The 24946-nt window shown below is 32.5% G+C and overlaps 1 protein-coding gene and 1 long non-coding RNA gene across 2 annotated transcripts; one reads left to right on the top strand and one right to left on the bottom strand.

Moving 5' to 3' along the window:
• Nucleotides 1-10009: 10009 nt before the first annotated feature.
• On the bottom strand, nt 10010-12212 carry LOC149493625 (uncharacterized). Its single transcript, XR_016322388.1, has 3 exons — nt 12097-12212; nt 11035-11106; nt 10010-10259 (listed from the first exon to the last, which is right to left on the bottom strand). It is a non-coding gene; the product is annotated as an uncharacterized LOC149493625 (long non-coding RNA).
• Nucleotides 12213-19593: 7381 nt separating this feature from the next.
• On the top strand, nt 19594-24588 carry LOC105640846 (uncharacterized). The gene is made up of 3 exons (XM_089726514.1): nt 19594-19753; nt 23948-24179; nt 24269-24588. Exons 2-3 carry the CDS (start codon nt 23988-23990, stop codon nt 24398-24400), a joined length of 324 nt encoding a protein of 107 aa, XP_089582640.1. The 5' UTR covers nt 19594-19753; nt 23948-23987; the 3' UTR covers nt 24401-24588.
• The last annotated feature ends 358 nt before the right edge of the window (nt 24589-24946 follow it).

Genomic DNA, 24946 nt, shown 5'->3' with positions numbered 1-24946 from the left:
ATAATACCGGTGCTCCCCAAGGTGATACACTGGGTCTGATAAAGCCTTTGTCTAATAACTCCTGCAGCTAAATCTTTAACTCTTTTAACTCTGCTGGTGCCATTCTGTAAGGTGCAATAGATACTGGTGCTGCTCCAGGATAGACATCGATGGTAAACTCTACTTCCCTCCTTAGTGGTAACCCTGGTAACTCATCTGGAAACACATCTGGATAATCACATACTGTTGGTATATCTTCCACTTTCAACTTTTCTTTCTCTATTTGTAACGCACATACCAAGTATGCTTCACAACCCTTCTGAATTAATCTCTTTGCTGCCATGGCTGATATCACATTACTCAAAAAATCTCGCCGCTTCCCGACTACTGTAATCTCTTCCCCTGCTGATGTAGATAACGTCACCCTTTTCTTTGCACAATCAACTAGAGCATTATGTCTAGATAGCCAATCCATACCCAAAATAACATCAAATTCTCTAAATGGCAACTCCATAAGATCTCCTGGAAATTCCTTTCCATGAATAACAATTGGACAGTCTTTGATCACTGTATGAGTTGTTACTACATCTCCTAATGGATTGGTAACCAACATACCCTGACCCACATGTGCAACCGCTAACCCTTTAACCCAGGGTGTAGGCACACTAATGTATGAATGAGATGAGCCAGGATCAATCAAAGCATAAACTACATGCTCGAATAAAGAAAACTCACCAACTATAACATCTGGGGCTTCCTCCTCTTCTCTGGCTCGTATAGCATAAACCCTGGCTGGACCCCTAGTCTCAGGCCTGTCCACAGTCTCTGACTGCTGTCTCTGCATTCCGGAGGTCTCGCCTCGACCTCGGCCTGCTATGAACGGTGTAGGAACTCTTGCCCTTTTAGGACAATCCTTCTTCTGATGATCTGAGGCTCCGCATGTCCAACATTTACCAGTCACCAACCAACAATCTCCACCATGTCGTCTGCCACAGTGCTCACAAAGTGACGAAGTATAACCGACTGACTCTGCACCTCTACCAGTGCCTCTACCAGAACCTCTGCCTGAACCTCGACTCCCACTGGTAGAACTAGCCACCACTGATGCTGCTGGCATATTAGTGCCCCTGACTAAGCCTTGACTCAAAGAAGGCCTAGAACCAGATGAACTACTTGCACTTCTGAATCTCTTGCTTTCTGACTGGGATATATTGAGTGCACTCTGAGTCTGGTCTCTTCTCTGCTGAGATCGCTGGCGTCTAGAACGCTGATTGACCTGTATTCGCTCTATCTCTTGAGCTGCCTCTACCAAGGCTGAGAACTCTCTGAATCTGGAAGCTACCACTCCCATCTGAATCTCATCATTCAAGCCTTCTTGAAACTTCTTACACCTTTCGGCTTCTGTAGCCACTACCTGCTTACCATACCTGCTGAGTCTAGTAAATTCTCTTTCGTATTCAGCTACAGACATTCTGTTCTGTCGCAGGTATAAGAATTCTTTCCTTCTCGCATCTAGGTAAGCCTCGGTAATGAACTTCTTCTTGAATTCATCCAAGAAGAATTGCCAAGTACGCTGATCTGCTGTTACTCTCTGTTGCACAGTGGTCCACCATGTATATGCCTCCTCTATCAGCAATGAAGTGGCACAAATCAACTTGTCTTCTGCTGTACACTGCAATTGTTCTAGGACTCTCGATGTCCCATCTAACCAATACTCAGCTACTTCGGGACTATCATCTTTACTAGCTTTAAATTCCTTTGCACCATATTTTCTAAGCTTCTCCAGTGGGGGTTTTCTCTCTCTTTCTACTATTACGGGTGCTTGAGGCATCACTCCTGCAATTTGTCTAAAAGTGTCTGCAAGTTGTTTTAACAGCACCTCTTGACCTAGTGCTCTTGAAGCCTCACCCTCCACTGTTCTAGCTTGACCTGGTGCTGCTGGAGCCTCACCCTCCACTGCTCTGGAGGCGTGTGACTCACTTTCACCTTCCTGAGACATCCTCCTAAAATAATAACAACTGCTTAGTTCATCAGGGTAGTCATGGCATGTACATATACTGACTGATGCATTCAAGCCCGGGGAAATTAAACCTAGGGCTCTGATACCAAAATTTGTAACACCCCTTCCCGGTCCACCCATAAACCCGAATGAACTGAGTCGAGATGCTACAAACTGGTTGACTGTATGGTCTGATATGCTGAAAACATACTGTATATTGAATATAATAACATGCTGGTACTGTTTCCAAAAATAATGTAATTTATATTTACAAAACATGATACAAGTTTACAAAATGAAATGGGCCCAACTGTGTGCCCTGTACATGCCATAAAAAGAAAAACAAAATGAGTTTCTACCCTGAAGACCGAGTCTTCTACTGATGAACTGCAGCAGTTGTACGCGGACTCTCTATGGACCAGTCTCAAAACCTGCGAGTTAAACAGGTAACTCGCTGAGCAAGTAATGCTCAGTGGATAACTCAACAAATAAAGAAACAATTAAACGCATACATATATAGAACGAACCTTGGAAACATATATGGCACATATAAGCTCACACATTATGATACTTTCATGATATCTTGATTATCTTTTGTACTGTTTATAATTCTGTATAATTCATGAAATGTTATGTCAAGATATCTGAATGGCTCCATAAGGTTATAGTGAAACCGAAGTGATAAGATAAACTGTATAAATACTGTAGGCTATAGGCCCCGAACCGGATTCGCCTATGCCACTGTATGACCTAGTGATATACTGTCCGCTTTGGTGCCCCTAACCGGATTTGCACCGCACGGTTTGATCATATCCACTCAACGGCCTATAGCCGGAGTTCCAAACTGTATGGGGCGCAAATCTGCTATTCTATGTCGCGACATAGCCTTATCTACATGGTTTCTACCTAACCTCAATGGAGCTTAAGATTAGCATGTCAACAATGTAACACAATAGCACATAAATGGTTTCACCACGTCATCGTTCATCATATTGATTTGATTTCACACCATATAAATGCTTACATGTTGTTTTAATCCATGTTCTTATGTTGTATTTTTGTTGTAAAATGATTGGATGCATGCATGTTGAGCAAAGGAATGTGATTACATAGCAAATGAAAGGCAAAAGAGGGTCACAGCACAAGTCGCGACCGCGTATGTGAAAGTCGCGAGCGCGACTTGTGCATCCTGAGAGTCAGTGTGTTTCTGGCTGAAGTCGCGACCGCGCAGCACAAGTCGCGAGCGCGAGATGAAGTCGCGAGCGCGCTTGTGTGATTCGCGAGCGCGAGATGCGCACACTGAGAGTCAGAGAGCTTCTGGCCAAACTCGCGACCGCGCATGTGAAAGTCGCGAGCGCGAGTTGTGCCATTTGAGAGTCAGAGAGCTACCTGACTCAAGTCGCGAGCGCGCAATAGGAAATCGCGAGCGCGACTTGCTTTCCAGTATGCGCGAGCGCGCGACGTGATTCCAGATTGTGCAGTCTGTGTTCTTTTGGCCATAACTCTCAATATACAACTTCAAATTGAATGATTCAAAAGCCCATGTAAAGCTAACACAGAAAGGAACAAATAACTCTTCTATGACAATTCCTAATTCTATCATTATATGGGTTCAAAATCAAGATGAAGTTGCTGGTAACATTTCCAGCAAACTCTGTTTCCGTTTCATATATTCATCCCCTGTTTTCACATCATTTCCAGTACTTCCACCCAACAACAAGCAACATATCATCTCATGAGCACACTCCACACAATTTTTCATGCAAAGAACATGGGAAATAACAAGAGATATCAAACCTGTCTTGCCACAAAGCTGGGGCTCTGTTTTAACTTCTCTTTTCTGCTACCTTTGAACTTTCTTCTCCTATACACAAGAATTCTCATAACTCATCTCCAATATAACTCAATTAAAGAGTGGATAACATATAACTTCAAGGAATTCTACTTACTTGGAGTGGACTTACTGCGTAACTTGCATGAAAAGTGCAAGGAAATGGAAGGGAAACTTAAGAAGAAAATGAAAAACGTGAAAATAGGAAAGTGAAAATGATAGGAATGGGTAGACTCTAGAAGAAGTGATTTGGCTGTGTAACATATCTACTTGGTACCTCAAGTGTACAAAGACACAACTTAATACCCACACTGTATGTTTGGCTGCAAACAAGTCCTAAACTTTCCATGCAAATAAGTCCACTTATCATCCATGCTACCCCAACCAGGTTTGGTTCAACCCGACTCAACTCAAGAGGATGTTACATATATTCTCTAATAAAAAAGCATTAAACTTAATACTTTACCTAGTATTATTATTATTATAATTACTACAATATTGAAATATAATTATATCCTTTTATTTAATAGCTAGTATAATAATAATAATAATAATAATAATAATAATAATAATAATAATAATAATAATAATCTATACTATATATAAATGTGAAAATAGGGGAAATAATGAGATTTCTGATAGTTGATTGGATATAATTTATTAAATACATAAAGATGATTCAACATTTTAAAATTTTAATTTTTGTATCTTTTTTAAAATTTATTTTTTAATAAATATATATGATAATGAGACTGTAATACCCTGAATTTTTATTTTCAAAAATTATCCAATTAAATTTAATGAACCGACAGCCTGGAAATTAATATTAATATTTTAATACAAATACTGTAAGAAACCGAACCGAAAACCGATTGAAAAAGGCCGAAAACCAATTGAAAACCAAAGATTTGGGTCGAATCGAATCGAATCGAACCGGTTCGACCCAAACCATCTAGAAAAATCTCTTTCTTTTTTTTATCTCCAGCGCTGCACCTCCACTCCTCACCCTCACCAGCGCCACACCTCCACTCCACCGACACAGCCACTGCGCCTCCTCCTCCCTTCCTCTTCTTCTTCTTCTTCTTCTCTTCTTCTTCCTTTCTTTCTTTCCTTCTTTCACTTCACTGCGTCTGCGATCTTGGCGAGGCAGAACAGCAGCAGCGTCGCGCGACACCTCAAGCTAACCGGACCTCCTTGCGTGCCACTGCTGCTCCCCGCTGCAGCTCGACGTCGCCAAGCTTGCCGTTCCGCCCCTCTCTCCGTTCGAACCAAGCGGAGACAGTAGCCTAGAGAGGGCTGCATCGTGCCTCAACGGATCTGTCGTGCCACCACCCTGCCGCCACTCCAGCGTGCCTCCGACCACCAGGAACGAGCCTGTCCAGCTTCTTCGCGCCGTCTCCGCCTCTCTCCGCCATTGCCAGTCGGATCTGACCACCAGCAATCACTGCTTTTCAATCCGACACGCGTAAAAACTCCCGATCTAGCAAAATTCGACAAAAAAAATCATATTTTGGGGTAAAAATTAATTTTTATAATTTTAGTTACTTGAATTAATTTTATTATTGTAGTTAATTAATTTAGTTCATTTAATTTTAGTTATTTTGCGTAGTTAAGTAGTATTAATTTATTGATTAATGAAATATTTAGTTGGTAATTTTAGTTATTTAGTTGGTTAAAATTAATTCAAAATAGTTATTGATTAATTAATATGAAGTAATTATTGATTAATAAAAACAATAGTTAGTTAAAATTAAATTCAGTATGAAATAATTTATTGAGGAATTTTGATAATAATATTATGAATGGAATGAGAATTGAAGTTAATGTTGATATTGTTATTCGGATGGAGGATGGGGAAATTGAATTGATTGATTGCCCGATGGATGGGCTGTGTGGTTTGGAATTATTAATATATTGTTGATATTTTAACTGGTAGATAGTCTCATTTTTTGGGGAGATGCTGCCGAAATTTCTGTAAAAAATAAAATAAATTTCGGTAGAAGATAAAATAGAGTTCGGTAGAAAACCAAAAATAGAAATTAATATCGAGAGTAGATTACGTAGAAAGATTTAGAATAATTACTTATATAAATGAGAAAAGCCAGATATATATGCATATATAACAAGTGAATTAAATGACCGGTAACCGAAATAAATAAACGAATGTGAAATATAAGTTTTTGAATTAAAATTCTTATTTAGAATTTTCTTATTTATTTTAAAGGTCTATAACATACCAGAATGCGAGGACAAAGGCTGGAAGCATGTGGCTAAAAAGGGAGTCCTTTTAAAGGACAATAAAGAACAGTGAATAGTGTTAGATAACTAGTATTATTTGCCTGCATTCATGCATTCACGGCTAAATGTTATCATGCATTATTTTGTTGAATTATCATACTGTGATGCACTATTTGTTGATATTAAAAAATTGTTTGATTATTTGTGTTGTGACTATGCTGTGCTTTGTTTGTGTGGAATTGGGATGAAGTGGGTCACCACGGGTCTGTGAGAATGGTATATGTGATATGGATCCTGAAAATGATATGAAATTTGGCCGGGTAAATGGGAGATCGGCGCCCCCGTGTGCACCCACTGCTATGATCTGTGTGATATGGAAAACCACAGGTTGGTCTCTTTATTGGGCGCACCTGATAATCTAGATCTGATCGCAGCCCGCAGGGTGGCCTCCTGTTGTGAGCGCCTGATGATCTAGATTTGATGGAGACAACCGGGTTACCTCCTGTTGGTATGGAAAAGAAAAGAGAGAATGGAAAAACAATGAGAGGGCTGGTCAAGTGAGGATTAGACCGGTCGGCCAGTATGGGGATCGGCTCCCTGGTGCACACGTGAGAGGATGAGCCATGTGGGAGGACGGCTCATCGGGGGTTCAGTGACTCCACTGACTAATTTCCACGTGATGTGATTATATGAAGGTGATACTAATTGTGGTTGCTGTTGTATTGCCATTTGTGTGACACTGCATGATCATAAATTTAATCGATAAACAAATAAAAATATTTTAGCATCTGTATGATTGTGTGGGGTGAGAGGGTTATCTAACCCTACTCATTGAGTTTGGCGCTCACCCTTGCCTACCTATTTTTTTTTTTCAGGTAATAGAAGAAAGAAAAATCCTATGGAGTTGAGACATAAGTATAGAAGACTGTAAACGATAAATAAATGATGATGTAAATGTACAGGTAGAGTTCCGCAATTGTATTCTAATGGGTTGTAGATGAACCGTACTAGTGGTACATAATTGAAATAAATTATTGGGCCAGTATCCATAATTATGAGTAGTATATGAGATTTGTATAATATAGGCTTACTACGGGCTTCGGGGGCCTTAAGCCCACCCCGGTCCTAGTGTCGGTCCGGCCCACGAAAACGGGTCGTGACAGAGATATTTGAAAATTTTTTATCTTATTTTTCAAATTTATTTTTAAATATTTGATTATGTTTTATTATAATTTAAAATATTTTATTTGAGAGAGATAAAAGTATACTCTTTTATAATTTTTTTTCTTTATATTTATATAATTTGATTGGATATATTTTTTAAAAAGTAAATTTTTAAATAGAATATACAAGATTAAGCCTTTCAAACTTTTTAAATTTTTTACTTTTTATAATTAATTTTTAAATAAAATGAATATATATGTGTGCGGTGACGAATTAGTTGAAAATTTTAATTTTAAAATATGTATAGTATTTTATTTTTGTATCTATATATCTGTATGTATTGAAACATATTTATTAGGTGATATTATAAAATTATATATAAACAGTTATTAGCTGATATCGTAGAATTTTAGATAAATGACGTTATAAATTAAACTGAAGCATGTATATATATACATTGTTGTTTTATTAATTAACCATTATATTTATATTAATCTCATATGAAATTTTATTTTAATATTATAAAAATCAATAATGTGAGACAAAAATTATAGTCAATATTTAATATTAAAAATAAAAACAAGTATAAATAACAAGTAAAAGTGAATAATGATATAAAAAATTAAACGAGTACAAATAACGAGTATAGTCAGCGTGCAACGCACATCATAAAAAAGACTAGTTACACCCTAAAAGCAAATTAAAATAAGAATTTTAAACTCCACAATTGATCTTGTATTAAATTAACAAAACCTGTTGTAATTACACTATAAAGGCTAGGTGTGACACACTAGGCAAATTCCACATCAGCTAAGCACAATGTATAAGTGATGTACATAAGAAAGAACAAACCTTAGACTAACAAGAAGCCCTTTGAGCTATTGAAATGATCCTAGCCAAAGAATAAAACCTTGCGTGCTTGAGTTAGTTCGACCCTAAGCGAATAGTATCTTGCTAGGTCTAGGCTGCCACAGGCTTGGCTCTGGCATCAGAGCCAAGCCTTCTCCCTCTGGCTGGTGGTGGAGCAAACCTCAACGAGGACTTAGATTCCCTAAGGGGGGTGAACTGTGACACCCTAGGCGAATCCCACATCGGCTAAGCACAAGGTGTAAGTGATATATATAAGAAAGGTCAAGCCTTAGACACTAGCAAGAGGCCTTTTGGGCTATTGAGTTGGTTTGGCTCAAAATGGACAATATATTGCTAGGCTGCCGCATTAAGAATATTGAAATGTTATCCTAGAAGCAAATTAAGGTTAAGGTTTAAAGTTCCATAGTTGAGTTTGGGTTAAATTAACAAATGCAAAATGAAATATTTGAATTGAAGCCCAATTTTTAGACTAGCTACAGGCCTTTGGGGCTATTGAGTTAGTTCTAGCCCAAGAACAAAAACGTGCGAGCCTAAGTTGGTTTGGCTCAAAATGGACAATATATTGCTAAGCTGCTGCATTAGGATTTTGAAATCCATAATTGAGTATGGATTAATAAAAAAAAAATTAAAAAAAAAAGAATATTGCAATTTTATCCTAGAAGCAAATTAAGGTTAAGGTTTTAAGTTCCATAGTTGAGTTTGGGTTAAATTAACAAATGCAAAATGCAATATTTGAATTGAAGCCCAATTTTTATTCTCTTGATTTTCCCTCTTTATTATATATGGATACTTATCAAGATGAGCTTTACCTTTTTAATAGAAAAATGGGAACATTTGATTTTTTATCTCTATATCTTGTCATAATATACAACATTGTCCCTGCATTTTTTAGAATACATAGTTTTCTCCTTGTATTTTACTTTCGTCATACTGTTATATCCTTTTGTCAGTTTCCATATTTTTCATTGATAAATTACTATTTTATCAATATATTTTGTGAAAAATTTTATTAATTTGTCTTTATTTTTATTGACTATTTTGTCATTTATTTTATCAAAATTAATTAATCTATCCTTCTATTTAATGAGAAAAATATAAAACTAACAAAAAGATATAAAAAAAGCAAATAATAGGGATAAAATTGTGTCTTTCTGAAAATAATATTGAAAATAGAGGCCAAATCATGTATGTTACCCTTTAATAAAATTGAATTATGAAACATAAAATCATAATTTTCCTATAAAAATCAGTAGTGATAAATAAAAATGAAACCTAAAATGCAAAACTGGATAAATTCAAGTAATTAAACACCCCTTATGCCTTTCTAAATGCTAAACCATACGAAATACCCTAAAGTTTGCGACTTGTAACAATTGCACCCTATTTTCAACTTAACCTCCCAAACACCCTAATTTCAAACCTTTGTAAAAATTACACCCTGATTACCAACCCAGTCAAAATTAGCATTAAAATATAATAAACGTGGGACCCACTATGGTGAACTAACCCAACTTAGGTTAGCTCACCTGATTGGCACCGCTTTGCTCCAAATAGCATCGAACCCTTCTCCATTCTCTCTCTCAATTTGCAGACCTAAAATTGACGAGTTCACTGAAATCTCTCTTCTGCCTCTCCCTCGCTGTCACACCTTACCTTACTGTAAGACATGGCATGTCGCCCGTAATATACTTAATAAGCACTTAAGTCTTATAAATGCTTACTAAGTATACTACAAGGGACTTAATATTGTTGATTCATTCATTTATATCTTGTAGAAAAGTAGATTTACTTATTAAATGTAAAACTCCTTTTTGGTTCTTTTATCTGTTATAAAGAAATGTCTAATTTACTAAACATATGAAACATAACTTCCATTAAGCTCAATATGATTTCTTAAACATCAATTATATTAGCAAAAACATAAAATGGTTCCATAACCCATAAGCCCATGGATGGTTTAATTACATACTGAAATCCTTTTCAAACCTTAGATACATAATAGAAATTCATACAATCATAATTTACATGTATCTGCTCAAATATACATAGATGTTCTGTTAATGTTTAATACATCATACATATTCCAAAAGAAGTCAAATATACAATAGCTACATCAGTAGCATACTATCTACATCAAACAAAAACGATCTTCTCCTAGTTCTTTTTCCTTGCCTTTTCCTGCGATAGCACAAAAGCAACTATCGCTAAGCATTTTGCTTAGTGGTGTACTATTATAAAATAAACACTTATCAAATCAAACTCTTTATATAAAATAATGAATCATAAGTCATAAACCCACCATGTTAAAGGAAATAATAATAATAATAATAATAATACCATTTAAATCATAAATTCATAATAGTCTTTACAGCTTTTATAGAATCAATTCCGAGGGCCATCAGTGTCTAATGTGCACATCTAGACCTGCTATCTACAACCTCAATCTGTGATATGATTTCAACAGAAGAGGGAGCAATCTACAACCTCAACATGGAGGGAGAATTTCATATCAATCATATATCATCTAGTGATGATATCCATGTTCAATCGATCGTAATATCAACTTCAACAAATGAAGTGATATTCGGGATAATAACCATGTCTATATCAGCTGTAAGACTTTTAAACCATCCCATTCATGTAATAATATTAAAATCACTGTGGGCAACATTTCATTTCGCAAACACTACTAAAATCATTCAGTCACAGCCACCCCTCAAACTACAGGAATCAATTGGCCAACATCCTCCTCTTTCAAGGTATAAGAATCATAAAATTCATTTACATATGTCATTAGGTCGTATGCTTTCAAAATAAGCTTTGTTCTTTAAAAACTTATGAAATCATTAATACTTTTTATAATTATGATGCATACAGTAAATCCATTGAAAATATTTTGCAAAATCAATCTCATTTTGTTGAAATAAAAGTAGGAAAGGCATAGTACACTAACCTGAGCTAGAAGGCTCCCCTAGCCTTCTTCCTCTATCAACCACCCTCTCCTCAACTCCCTTTCTCTCAGAAGCTGTAGCATGAGATTAATACTCATATTAACTTCATACTACATAATATACACACATGCACTTCTATAGGAATGCAAATTAAGCATTAGAATGTAGTATCATGCTTTTTCTTTCCTTTTTACTATGCTTGTCCAAGTGTCATATGACTTTAGTTTAAGCATGAAACACTTCATATCCAACACTTAACCACATCCTAGAAACATACTACTAACAATTAAAATAATAGAAGTCAATGGCATGCTAAATTCATTCAATGTTTATGAAATGCAGAATTTCAGCATATGAGCAGCTTGCATTCCATTGGCTATATCTTACTTTCCTCATATTCATTTGCCCTGAAATTTTTACAGCATGTTCCCAACATCTTAGGGTACTTCCCTGTAAAATTTCATAATTTTTAAAGTTCATTTGCATTGTCAAATGACATAATTATAGAATCTGAATGTCAATTTTTCTCATGCTGAGCAGCCTACACTAATTTAATTATAACTCCATTTCCTTTTATCCAATGGCCTTACCCTTTTAACACGACCTACCCAACATCTCAGCCTATCTCCATATAAAATTTCATGAATTTTGAAGTTCATTTGCTTAGTCAAATAGGTCAATTACAGAAGCTGAAGTTCAGACAGCCCAACTGTAACAGGTCCAACAATGATATGTTTGCTCAAGCATTCTCAACTCACTTCCAGCACAAATTCATGCAATTCAACTCTTCTATTACTTACATAACACCATAATATAAGGTATATCAGAATCCCTAGGTCATGGCATATCAAATACAAACTCAAAGTCATCCATCTTGGTGAATTATGCAAATTAGACTTTGAATTCATACATAACTAGTTTCAATCATCTTAAATCACCTTAAACTCAATTCTAATCACTTCATCTTCACCAAATCAGAATGAACAAGCAAGCACCTCACTTCAAAGTTCATGGAATTCAAAAATTAATCCATAGAAAAGAAGGAGGAAGTGAAGATAACTAACCTTTTCTTAAGAATTACTTGAAAATTCCTTGATTTTCACCTCCTTTTTGCTTGATTTGTACTCAAAACTCTCCTCCTCTCTTCTTGAACGAATTGGGCTGTAAAAGTGGGTGGAAAATGGCGTGGTTATCTCCATCTCTTCATGATAATATGTACTAAACATTATTAAAAATTCCTTCCTTGTCCTTTAAATGAAAATTGCACTATAATCCTCCCTTTTGTTTTTCCTTCATCCTTTGGCACTCTAATCTTTTTAATCACTTGACTTTAGTCCTATTAGGTATCAACCAAGTGTATTTAATATTCTAAACCCCACTTCAGAAAAGTCATACTCAAATTACCATTTTTCGGGCTTTCCGGGTAAAATCGTGCTTTCTCAAGAAGTCATTCCTCTTTAACTCATTTTTGATTTCCTTTAATCTTTCAAATTGATTTATAATCACATTAATTACTATTTAATTAATATTCACATCCTCAATATCTAGTGTTTCCCATTATTCTAAGTTTTCCTTTCATTCGGATAATCGAATTCATCGAAAAAGCTAGAATAGCAGGAACTACAAAGTTGAGGATATTACACTCTCACCACCTTCCTCCAACAATAGCACATCTGTTCCATTGCAATGGTGGCTTGACATCGCTTCTCAAATCGGTGCGTGACTCAATAACTTTGAGGAACTTGAATTAGGGTTTTGTGAAATCGATATGGGAAGGGGTTTTTAAAGGAAGAAGAAAGACTGGTAAGTTGTTTATTCACTTTTTAAAGCATTGCTTTGACTAAGCTTATTATCTTCCATTGTACACTAATTTATATATGCTTTTAAAGGAATAAACTGGAGCAATATATTGAATATGCTTTTTAAAGTATGAGCTAGAGCAATATATTGAATAAAAAATGTTAATAGAGTTTAGATTTATTTAATATTTGCTGCACGTTATTGGAAAGAATAGTTTAATATAATATTAATGTATCTCAACTGGAAAGGGCATATTTTTTTATTCTTTTGCTATTAAATATCATATAGACATAGTATTGTTATTGTTAAAAAGTAGTTGGTAGTCATAAATTCAACAAGTATAAAATGAAGAATATATAAGTAGTTGGTAGTCATAAATTCAGCAAGTATAAAATGAAGAATATATATTTGTGTTTTAAGTAGAATTGGTTGTCTTTGGATACATTTAACTATTTTAAACCAAGAGGTGATTGATGGTAGTGAATAGGGAGTTTGGCAAAGACAGATCATTGCCATATATATGTGTAGCACATATAGTGGTAAATTTCAAATCTTACTCATAGTTAGGAATGACAATTTAACTCGACCAAACGCGAACTCGATTCGATTTTAACGAGTTTAGGTATTGTATAAACGAGTTTGGGATGGATTTAGTTAGTGATTTTAGGTGGTCGGATAACGGGTACCCATAGTAAACGGGTTTGAGATGGGTACCAACTATCTGCCCTGTTGCCCATATGATATTTAAACCAAAATTTTTATGATGATCAGCAATATCGAACCCATGACTTTTGTATATTAGTTAAATTATCTTACCACCAAACTACTCAACATTAATGCATAAGAAATATGCAAAAATACATACACTGGTAACTATAGTGATTTATACTTTAAACATTTATTAATAAATACAATATTATTAGATAGTATAGCTTATTCACAAGTAAATTTTAATAAAATTACATACATTAAATTATAATATCTTAATAAATTGAATTTAGTTTTTTTTCATAAAATATATTATAAAAAATTTTATATATAGTATTCATGTCATGTCTTAGTAATTTAATTGAATTTTTTATAGTTTGTTAATTATGAAATTTATTAAAAAAAAGTTATTAATTGAAACGAATGCTAACAACGTTATTAAAATTTTTAAAGCTACTTATCAACATTACTAGTAAACTTCTAATGATAATTATAATTAGATCTTAATTTAAAATATAACTCATGTGAAATATGAAATCTAGATATACTTTTAGCAAATTAGAATATGACTCATATAAAATATCACCAATGAACTTATAAACTTAATTATATTGGATCTTAGTTAAATTTCTTTTTATTTTTTTTTATTAGTATCATCATATATATTAGTATATAATTATAACCTACTAAGTATATTCTCTAATAAAAAAAATATTAAACTTAATACTTTACATAATATTTTGTTATTACAATTATTATAACTAGTTTTTTTATGACGTGTATTGCACGTTGACCTTACTCGTTATATACTCATTTAATTTTGTTATTTATATAATGTTAAAATATAAATTTTTATTTAGATTAAAATAAATAAAATGATTAATTAATGTTGCACTTTATATATACAATGAAATTTTATAACATGTCTTATACTGTAATCTCTAATTGAAAAGAAAATAATGTTTCTCCTTCTCCCTTTAATAAAAAAAAAAAAAATTTATTGTTAATTAATTATATAAAATCACTACAAATTTGCATTTACCATACTGCAAAATAGTCTATAATTTGGCAATGCTATAATATTAATCTAATAAATGAAAACTTACTTTCAATAGTCACAATATAAGACATGACTTTGATCTCTAAATCAATTATTTTTATCGGATAAAGTTAAGCTAAAATTTTATCAATAGCATGTAATATTTTGGACTATATTTGCACAGAATCCAAAAATAAATTACTTAAAATTCTCAACTCCACATGGTTAATATGTAAAATTGTAAACAACAATATTGGTAATGAAATTTACTTTATTAAGTTTAAAGAAGATATAAATGAGATTAAATTCAAAAATTACAAAGTCATATATAAAAAATATTTGAAAAAAAACATTAAAATTTTAAAATTATATTTTCTTTATATCTATTTAAAAAAATATATCCAATTAAATCATAGAAAAGTTAAATAGAATTCTATAAATTTCAAAATAAAAGAATAAAATATTGAATAAAAATAAATCTCTTGAATTCTCTCTTTGTTTCATTTTTAATATAGAAAAGTTGAAAAAAAAATGATAGTAAATTCAAACATTTATAGCCGATTTTTCAAAAAGATTTCATTAGACTAAAAAAGAAAAACTCTATTTTTTTTATATTAGTCAAATACTATAATTTCATACTTCCATTGCTTTTGTTAAATTTAAAAAATTTTAAATACAGTAATATGTAAATGATTCAAATATGTATATACCATCCTCTCCAAAAAATCAAAGAAAAATAATATATTTAAAAAATTTTTTATTTTAATTTCACTGTAGTTAACTGATATAGTCTAATAATAAAGTATTTACTCATATTTTATAAAAATTCAGAACATAATAAATTAATAGAATTCAAGTTCTATTTTCAATAATTGAATTAAGATTTTCGATTTACCTCCTAAAAAACAATATAATTGAAATACCCCGACTTTTTATTTTTGAAACTTTTGAATTTTTATTAAATTAAAAATCAAAAATTTTGAGTGTGTGGACTGCGAATATAATACAATCTCGATTGGAGCCCAAATTTGCCAGTTGGGCCCAAGCCCAAAAATATATTATTGGAAATTTCGATTTGAGAACCCTTAAAATTTTCGAGAAATAATACGGAACTCCAGCTACTATCTGTTATAAAAATATATGTAGGTGTAACTACCATATAAATTAATTATCCTAAAATCAAATATCATTATTATTATTGTTTTCATTATTATTGAGTAAAATAAGGAAATGTTCTGAAAACCTAAGTAAAATAATTAAAATAAATCAAATCGGACCCGTAAACCAGCTTGAATTTTTTCAAAAACCACACGAAAAACCCGAGAACCAAGCAAATCAAGCAAAATCATTGAATTAGACCAAACCGATTCGAATCGAACCGAAATGGTCTAGAAGCCCCAGATTTCTTTCTTCCTTTTCTTTTTCTTTTCTTCTCCTTCTTCTTCCTCCATCACGCGCGACAGCCTCCTCTTCTCCCCATGCGTTGCGTTTCCGGCCACCGCACGACGAGCACAAGGTGGTGGACGACTCACCTTGTGCCACTGACTAAGTTTCTAGCCTCCCCTCACGCGAACGGAGCTCCAACGGCGTGATCGAACCTGTTTTCGCAAACCGCACCCTACTCTTCCATTTTTCAGTGAAATCTCGCCGTTCAGTGGATATCAGGCGTCGGGAAGGGACCCAATCGACTCCTAGCCACCTCCAGAACATTTCCCCTCCATTAATTTTGAAGATGGAGCCCGTGAAGTGGAAGTGCCAGTGAAGGCGACGGTGAAGCGGCTGTCGAGTCGCGTTGTCCAATTAGAGGGTTGATCTCACTAAATTAACGCCAAAAATGGAATCCTTGGTGAATTTTGAGTCGAATGGTATGATCGTTGTAATTTTCTAGGTAGTTTTAACTTTTCCAGCCACCGTGCGCGCGACGGTGGCGGTTCAGCGACCGGCCGGCGATACTTTGGCCAGGCACAAAAAGGCAGAATCTTCCTCTCCTCGCATGGACTGTGGATCCGTCGTTCGATTTTCAATCGATATACTCTAAGACTCAATTCACAATTTTTCATATAAATTCTAAATTAACTAATTAATGAATTTAATTGAGTATTTAAGTAATTTAGATTGAATATTGCTAAATACATTCCATGAATATTAGTTATAATTAGAAGATTTGATATTGAAATGAGAATTCTTCACTAATGATTATGTTGGTTAACCTAGGAATTTTATTAAAATATTGTTAGGGGGAAATTAAAATCTAAGGCTTAGACGAGTAGTATAATATAGAAACTACCAATGAAAGCATCTGTATTTGACATGGCGAATCAAGTTTTATTATAAAAATGTATAGTTATTTGGTAATTAGGTATAGAATACTTAATAATATCATTGAAATATGCTCAAAGGCTATTATGACTTATTGATTAGTTGGTTTGGAGTTACTAAGTGCATATGTGTGTGTGTGTGTGTGATGGATGACGTATGTAGCCTAAAGAGGATGGGTTATTTGGATTGATTGCCCGATGAATGGGTTGTGTGAATTGAGTAAGAGATTAAATGAATGATTATGGCTATGGCGGATGGGATGAGTTGATGTGAATTGCCCGATGGATGGGCTTTGAAAATTTGTTATTGAATTATGGTTTGATCAAATTTTAGGGGAGATTCCGTCGAAATTTCGATAAAACCTAGGTTAGTCTTAATCAATAATTAAATTAATTGGTTTATTAGATTAATTCTTTAACTTAATACATAATAAAATAAAGTTTTCTAATTATTTTGTTATTATTATTATTATTATTATTATTATTATTATTTAGTTATTTAATTAATTATTTATTTTCGATGGATCAATTATTATAATATGTTGTTGATTACTATTTTTCTATTTAACTATAATTAACTATGAATGTCTACTTGTGTATTTGCATCATGTTAATTAATTGTTTGCTATGCTTGCATTTAATTGCAATACTTGATTAATTGTGTTGTGATAATGCTATATCTTGTATGTGTGGAGTTGGGATGAAGTGGATCACCATGGTTTTATGAGAGCGGTCTACGAGACCGTTGGCCGTATGGGAGATCGGTGCCCCGTGTGCACCTGATGATATGATATGGATAATATGGATAAACCACATGGTGGCCTCCTGTGGTATGGAAAAGAAAAGAGGGAATGAAAAAACAATGAAAGGGCTAGTCAAGTAAAGATTAGACCAATCGGCCATGTATGGGGATCGGCTCCCCGGTGCACATGTTATGAGAGGGTGAGCCATGTGTGAGGACGGCTCATTGGGGGTTTCGGTGACGCCACAGACCAATTTCCACGTGATGTGATTATGTGAAGTTGTTAATAAGTGTGAGTGCTGTTGTTATGCCATTTGTGTGACTGTCTGCGTGAGCATATACTAGTGGACGACTAGATTGATATATTTACACATTTGTGTGAATGCGTGTGTTGTGCAATAATTATTACTCCTTAGAAAACTCACATGTCTTGTTTAATTTTTCAGGAAGTAAGTTTCTCTTTAATTTGGTTTAAACTATGTTTCTTCGCCGCAGGGCTAGAAAGAAATTTTCCTAGTTCAATAATTATTTTGCTATATAACTTTTTGTATAAGAATCTATGTATATCTAACAGTTAGTGACTCCGTAGTTGTAGAATTTACATACATTTAATCGTGTATTAATATAAATGAAATAATTTTGTGAGCCCATATCAGGAATGTGATGTATTGTAAATTGGACTCGAACTATGGAATGTTGAAGATGATAAATTTGGGCTGAGGTATAATAAAATCTTGAGGTTTATTTTTCCTAGTAATATAGGTTGAATGTTTGAAATTTATATTGAGATGGTAAATTTTAGTGTTTCAGGCTTACTACGGGCCTCGAGGGCCTTAAGCTTACCTGGGCCCTAGTGTCGGTCCGGTCTATGGAAATGGGTCGTGACAATAATATGAAAACATATGATTAAGAGCATAAGCAACTATTAATTATAAAAATCATTAGACAATAATATTACAAGATCAAATAGAGAATATATATACATATATATATTTTCTCGAATTGAAATGCATAAAAAATCTATCTAAAATGATGTTCAAAAGTATAAACGAAATCTATTTTTTCGATTAAAAGGCATTAAAAATACAACTAAAAAAGATCTTCAAAAAGATAAGTAGAATTATTTTCTCCAATCAAAATTCATAAAAAATTAATTAAAATGATATATTAGGAATTTCAAATTAAAACTAAAGCTACTTCAGAAAATCTCATAATTCCATCCTCTATTCCCACGTGTATGTAGATTATAGATTATAAATTTATTTTATTATCTATAAGTTAAAGAGAGCAAAATAATGTATGTAATAAGTACATGAAATATATAACGTATATTTAGCTCTAACATTTAATTTAAATCCTAAATTGAATAAAATTAAAAACATATATAGTAAATAAGAGAATTTTTAATTTTCATGTGTAGTCTTATTATATAACATTAAAATAATTAAAAATAAAATATATTTATTAAGATATAGTTAACATTAATTATCTATTAAGTATAATATTTAAAATAAAATTTAATCGGTATGTAGTTAACGTTAATTATCTATTAAGCATAATATTTAAAATAAAATTTAATTTGGTCATCAATAAGGTTATTTTAAAACATTTTAAATTTCATTAGGGGCATTATCGAAAATTTCATTATTCCTCTTCATTTCCACTTTTATATATAGTATAGATAGATATAAATAGATGGATACAACTATAGATAGATAATGAAATGGCATTCTAGCATTTTAATTAATAATAATAATAATAAAATTTTTAAAAAAATAATAATAAATTTAAAAATAATAAGAATAATAATAAATTTGATAATAATAACCAAAATAATTAATTTACCATCAAAACGACGTAGTTTTGATGCAGAAGGTTTAAATGAATCCACAAACAAAACTACGTCGTTTAGCCTAGGATTGCATTTTAATCATACAAACAAAAAGTTCTCTCAAACTCAACTCAAGTGAAACGTATTTTCTCCTCCCTCCATTCCTTGCGCCGCTCGTTGTCTGCACTTCTAAAGCCACAGTCTGTGTTTATACCTTCCCGTTGCTTTCGTTCTTGGCCATCGCCTCTGCAGCTGTCGTGTTCTTCAAGCGTACAAGTGCCAGGTTCGTTCTTGATTTTTTTTATTTCATTCTCAGTTTATTTTTTTTCGTTCTGCTTCGTCCCTTTTCCTTTTTCGTACTTTTTTTTTTTATAAACACATATGAACAGACAAAGAGGAGGAATTGTTGAATTAATTTATGGGTTCAGCCGAGATTATTTGCATATTGTTTTATTTTTTTGTTTATGGGTTTCGTGCATGCTTTATTTGTTCAAAATATATATATTGAAAGGCAAAAGGATGGTGAATATAAGCCAATTCATGGTTTGTTAAGTGAAATCTGATATGTTTGGTTTGTTCATTCAAAGTTTGGTTTGTTAATAATGATTAAGATTGTCTAGAAATACTGATAATGAGATTATTTGCATATAATTGTCATATACTGAGAATGGTTTGTTAATTTTTCTGCTGCTAAAGTTATTCAAAGTTTGGTTTTCAATAATAGGATTCCAAATTTAAAATTTGATATTGTAAATGAGGTTAGCTACAAATATCAAACTTGATTAGCAAAACGTTAAAAGGAATCTGCTTTTTGTACAAAACGTGAAAGCAAAACACGATAACAGGTTTAATTTGTTCTTGTTTTTTTCTTTTACCATGAGATATTTATACAAATCTATCTAGAAATAAGCTTTTAAAAGCAATAACACAGATTACATAGGGGATTAAACACAAGGTTTAATATTTTGTATTTTGTATAGGGTTGATTTTCTTTTTTTTTAGTATTTTGTGATTTTATATAGGGCTGCATTTTTCTTTTTGAGAAGGATATAGGGCTGACTTGGATAGCTTAAACATGTAAGTGTTTTAGTCAAATTGCCACACTTTGAATTTGCTAATTTAATTTGCAAACTTGTTTATTATCCCTAAACTTGATTTCAGCTAGTTTAATTTGCTGTAGGTAGTTTTAAATTAGCTAAGCCTAACTAACTTGTTGATTTGATATTCTAAATTGCCTTTTCCTTTAGTTTTAAATTACATTATTGTTGGTTTTGTTTTCTATTTAAATATGTTATATATTTTAAATATATTGTATCTAAACATAGATTTTATTTTGTAGGATATAATGTCAACATTTGAGAGTATAGATTGTGAAGATAGTAGCAAAAATGAGACAAATATGTCTTTGCCTTCTGCAAATATGTTTTTGTTGTAGTGATGTTTGATGACTTTTTAATTCAGTAATTTTTTTTATTGACATACTTTTTTATTATGTTTTATATTGATTTAGTTCTCATTCTATGATAATTTGTTATAGTGTAGTATTATTATATTTTAATTAGATTTTAGTTTGTGGTTGATATTATGGATATTGAATTTTAATAGATGTTTGATTTTCAAATTGTTTAATTGAGAATTGAGATATTTGTTTGAATTTTAATTCTTTTGTTCCATTTTAATATTACTATGTACTGTTGATTGATTGAGAATATTACAGGTTAATTTGTTTTATTATTTTGAATATTAAAGGTTAAGTTGTTTTACTATTTTGAAGTTGAAATTTAATGTATTTTTTATTTTTATTTTTATTTTTATTTTTATTTTTATTTTTTTTTTGCACTTCTGTTTGGATTCGGGTTTCATGCAGGTTCAAGTTTCATGGATTGAATAAATTTGTGATTAAATGGGTATTTAAATGGATTCGGGTAGTACGCGGGTATTTCTAAATGGATTTGGGACGGGTTTGAGTATTATTGGTTTATTCCTTAATGGATTCGGGTACTTAAATTAAAAACGGATTCGGATTTGGGTATTTTATTTTTTGTGGGTACCCACCCCGTTGCCAACCCTACTAAGGGACATGTAATCTTGATGATTGCTTTTTTTCTTTGTTATTGTCTCTAAACTTGGCTGTAGCTAGTTTAATTTGCTAGTGTAAAATGTTGCTTTTTATTTATTATTTATTATTTTTTAGAATTAGGAAAAAATGTGCTGTATGACAATTTATTTGCCCTTTCTTTTAGTCATACTTTTCTTGTATAATAATTTCACTATTTATTTGTTATTTTGTCTAAACTGAGTTACTTTAGACTATGAGAATGAGATTATTTCTTTTTGATTTACATTGTTGGTTTCCTTTTCTATTTAATAATGTTATATATTATATATATATTGTATCTAGATTTTATTTTGTAGGATATAATGTCAATATTTGATAGTATAGATTGCAAAAATAGTAGCAAATATGATATCAATATGTTGACACCTTCGTATTCTATGATAATTTATTATAGTTTATTATGTTTTAGTTGATTTTTAGTTTGTTATTCTTATTATTGTTATTGAATTTTAATAGATTTTTGATTGTTAAATTATTTAATTGAGATATTGGTTTGATTGTATGTATTATTTATTTAGGTTGAATTTTAATTCTTTTTTTCTATTTTAATATTACTAGTACTGTTGTTTTAGAATATTACAGGTTGAATATTAATTCGTTTGTTCTATTTTAATATTAATAGTACTGTTGTTTTAGAATATTACGGGTTGAATTTTAATGCATTTTTTATATATCTTTTGCTCCATTATCGGTTTCGGGTTCCATGGATTGAATGAATTTGTGATTAAACGGGTATTTAAAGGGGTTCGGGTAGTATGTGGGTAATTTTAAACGTATTTGGGATGGATTCGGGTATTGTTAGTTTATTCCCTAATGGATTCGGAACGGGTTCGGGTACTTAAATTAACAATCGGGTTTGGGTAGTTTATTTCTAGCAGGTACTTGCCCCGTTGCCATCCCTAACCACGAGTATCCGAAAATGGGCCGACTTATCGTTTTGTCCTAAAATGAGCAGACGACTTTTATTTGTTTATTCTGGCCTCCCATTTCGGATTCAAATCGGATACATAGTGAACTGGTTAACCAGTTTTATCACAGAGTCGGAGTCCTCGCAATGTCTCTTATCTTCGATGACGCAATGTCAGGATGTATATAAAAAACCTAGTTACAGCGGAATTGATTTGTTGTTTCAAGTCACTGTAAGTAACCTGAATTTTGCAGAATCATCAAACATATTTATACTTATATATATCTTATATCTGTTTCTAAATTTTAATTAGTAAATTGAAAGGACTAGCCTTCTACTGAATTCAAGCAATTGAGAAATTGGAAATTTTCTCTGAAAAAAAGGGAGCTTTAAGATTCATCTTACCTCCCCTTGCATTTTCTCGAAAAGCAAACAGAAGTTAACAGTTCTTTCAAACCCACATTGATTTTGATTCTGGATATTAGTGTTTTGCCTGTAAAGTTATTTGGCGATAATGAGAGTATTCTACTATAGTATTTTGACTCGAGGTGAAAGAACTAACTGGTGGTAGTGAAAATATACTATTATTATTTTTAAGATGTGGGCAATTTCACTTTATTGATTGTTGTTTCATTTTCTATATATGATTATTGATCTTTCTCTATAATATCTGGTTGATTACTTTGAAGCCCTTCATTTTTTTGATTGAGTATTTGGTCCTGTAGCCGTGTGATGTATGAACTGAATTTGTATTTTGGTTTTGATGGTGGAGAGCTGTTGTTATTGCGAGAAAGAATTATTGTGTTTTTGATTTTGTTGGATGAAGCACACTAGTCTCTTGTGATTCTGCAATTCAGGTGTTCGAGAAAATGATTGTGAGAATATGTTAAAGTAGAGAATCTTGGTTATGCCAAAGATTTTACGGTTTCTGAAAAATTGTTATATTTTTTGCGTCTTTTATTGAAAGGAAAGTCACTTCATAGCAAACATACTAACTGATCTGATTTTGGTTTTTAGAGATTAACAACCAATGAAGTGGAATGTCTTTAATATGTTAAAATTTTTTGAAGCAGGTATTGGTGAAATGTTGAATAATAAGTACTTCGGGATATCTACATTCCTTTTTTTTTTCTGAAGGGAATATTTATATTCCTAATTATTCATAATATAGTACTTTGTGGGTGTTGACACCTTTATGCATTGTAATTCTTATAACATTTCTCATTTTGATAATGTAAAGTATGCTTCAGTGACTTTCAGCCTTTGAATGCAATCAATATTTGTTGCTATTTGAAATCATTCTCTCCCTGTGACCTCCTCTTTCCTTTTATGGTTTGTGTGAGTATATTTCAGGGTGGGTGTAATTTTAACTACAAATATCGTAGCTTCATTTTTTCATAATCTCATTCTTGCGATTCTTTTTGCTTTTTCATCCTTATAAAATGGCATAGGTTAGGTGCATTACTGGGTAACAGAGGCAAACGTGAAGACATGAACGCATTCAAAGCTTTCAAAGCCCAAGTTCCAATTGCATGGAGCCCTAATTTATACATAACATTGGTGAGAGGCATTCCTGGAACCAGGAGACTCCACAGGCGAACCTTAGAGGCATTGCGCCTTGGAAAATGCAATCGTACGGTGATGCGATGGAATACTCCTACTGTTAGGGGAATGCTCCAACAGGTTTAGTATGAGCTGCATATATTCTTTATTCAAATTTAGCTCACACTGTTTGGTCATTGTCTCAAATAAACCATTTATATTTTCTGCAGGTAAAGAGGTTAGTTGTGATTGAGACAGAAGAAATGTATAAGGCTCGCAAGCAAAATCAGGCAAACCACAAAGCTTTACGTACCCCATTGGTCATAAACCACTTGCCTGCTCAAGAAAGCAGTTCTTCATAGAGTTCGCATCTGTTTTATGTAGTTCTTTAGAGGTCAGCTCTCTGTTTCCTAAAGTACGTTTATGTTGCCTAAAGGATTTGTTTTCCATTAGTGTATTTCCTAGAAGTATTGACTAAATTAGTGAACTGAATTCTTCAAGTCTTCTTTTAGTCAATGGATCAAGTTAGTTATCTAACTTTTTGCCTTTAGTTTCATTCCAAATATATTTTGGAATTTGTCAGTTTGCTACAGTATTCACTGTGAATGTCTATATTTGATGAGTTTGTTTTGATAAAATAAATGATATTAGATACATAAAGTTTGAGTATTTTAATTTGGTAAATGATTGGTACCGCATTTTTGAGTATGAGAATTATTTATCATAGGTTGATGTTCGTATGACATTGTATCTCAAGTTCGCCTGAAAGTTGTATAATCAAAGCCAGCCAGCTAGCAAGTAACAAGTGTGATATGCAACTATTGATTTCGTTTTCTATTATTTTAAGAGGAAAAAAACAAAATCATTATACAGTACTACGATAACAATAGATAGGCATTTGAGAGAGC

The sequence above is a fragment of the Jatropha curcas genome, chromosome 9, assembly GCF_041381405.1.
Source record: "Jatropha curcas cultivar XTBG-Jc1 chromosome 9, XTBG_Jcur_1.0, whole genome shotgun sequence".
Lineage (NCBI taxonomy): Eukaryota > Viridiplantae > Streptophyta > Magnoliopsida > Malpighiales > Euphorbiaceae > Jatropha > Jatropha curcas.
This window is presented reverse-complemented; position numbering and strand designations above follow the sequence as displayed.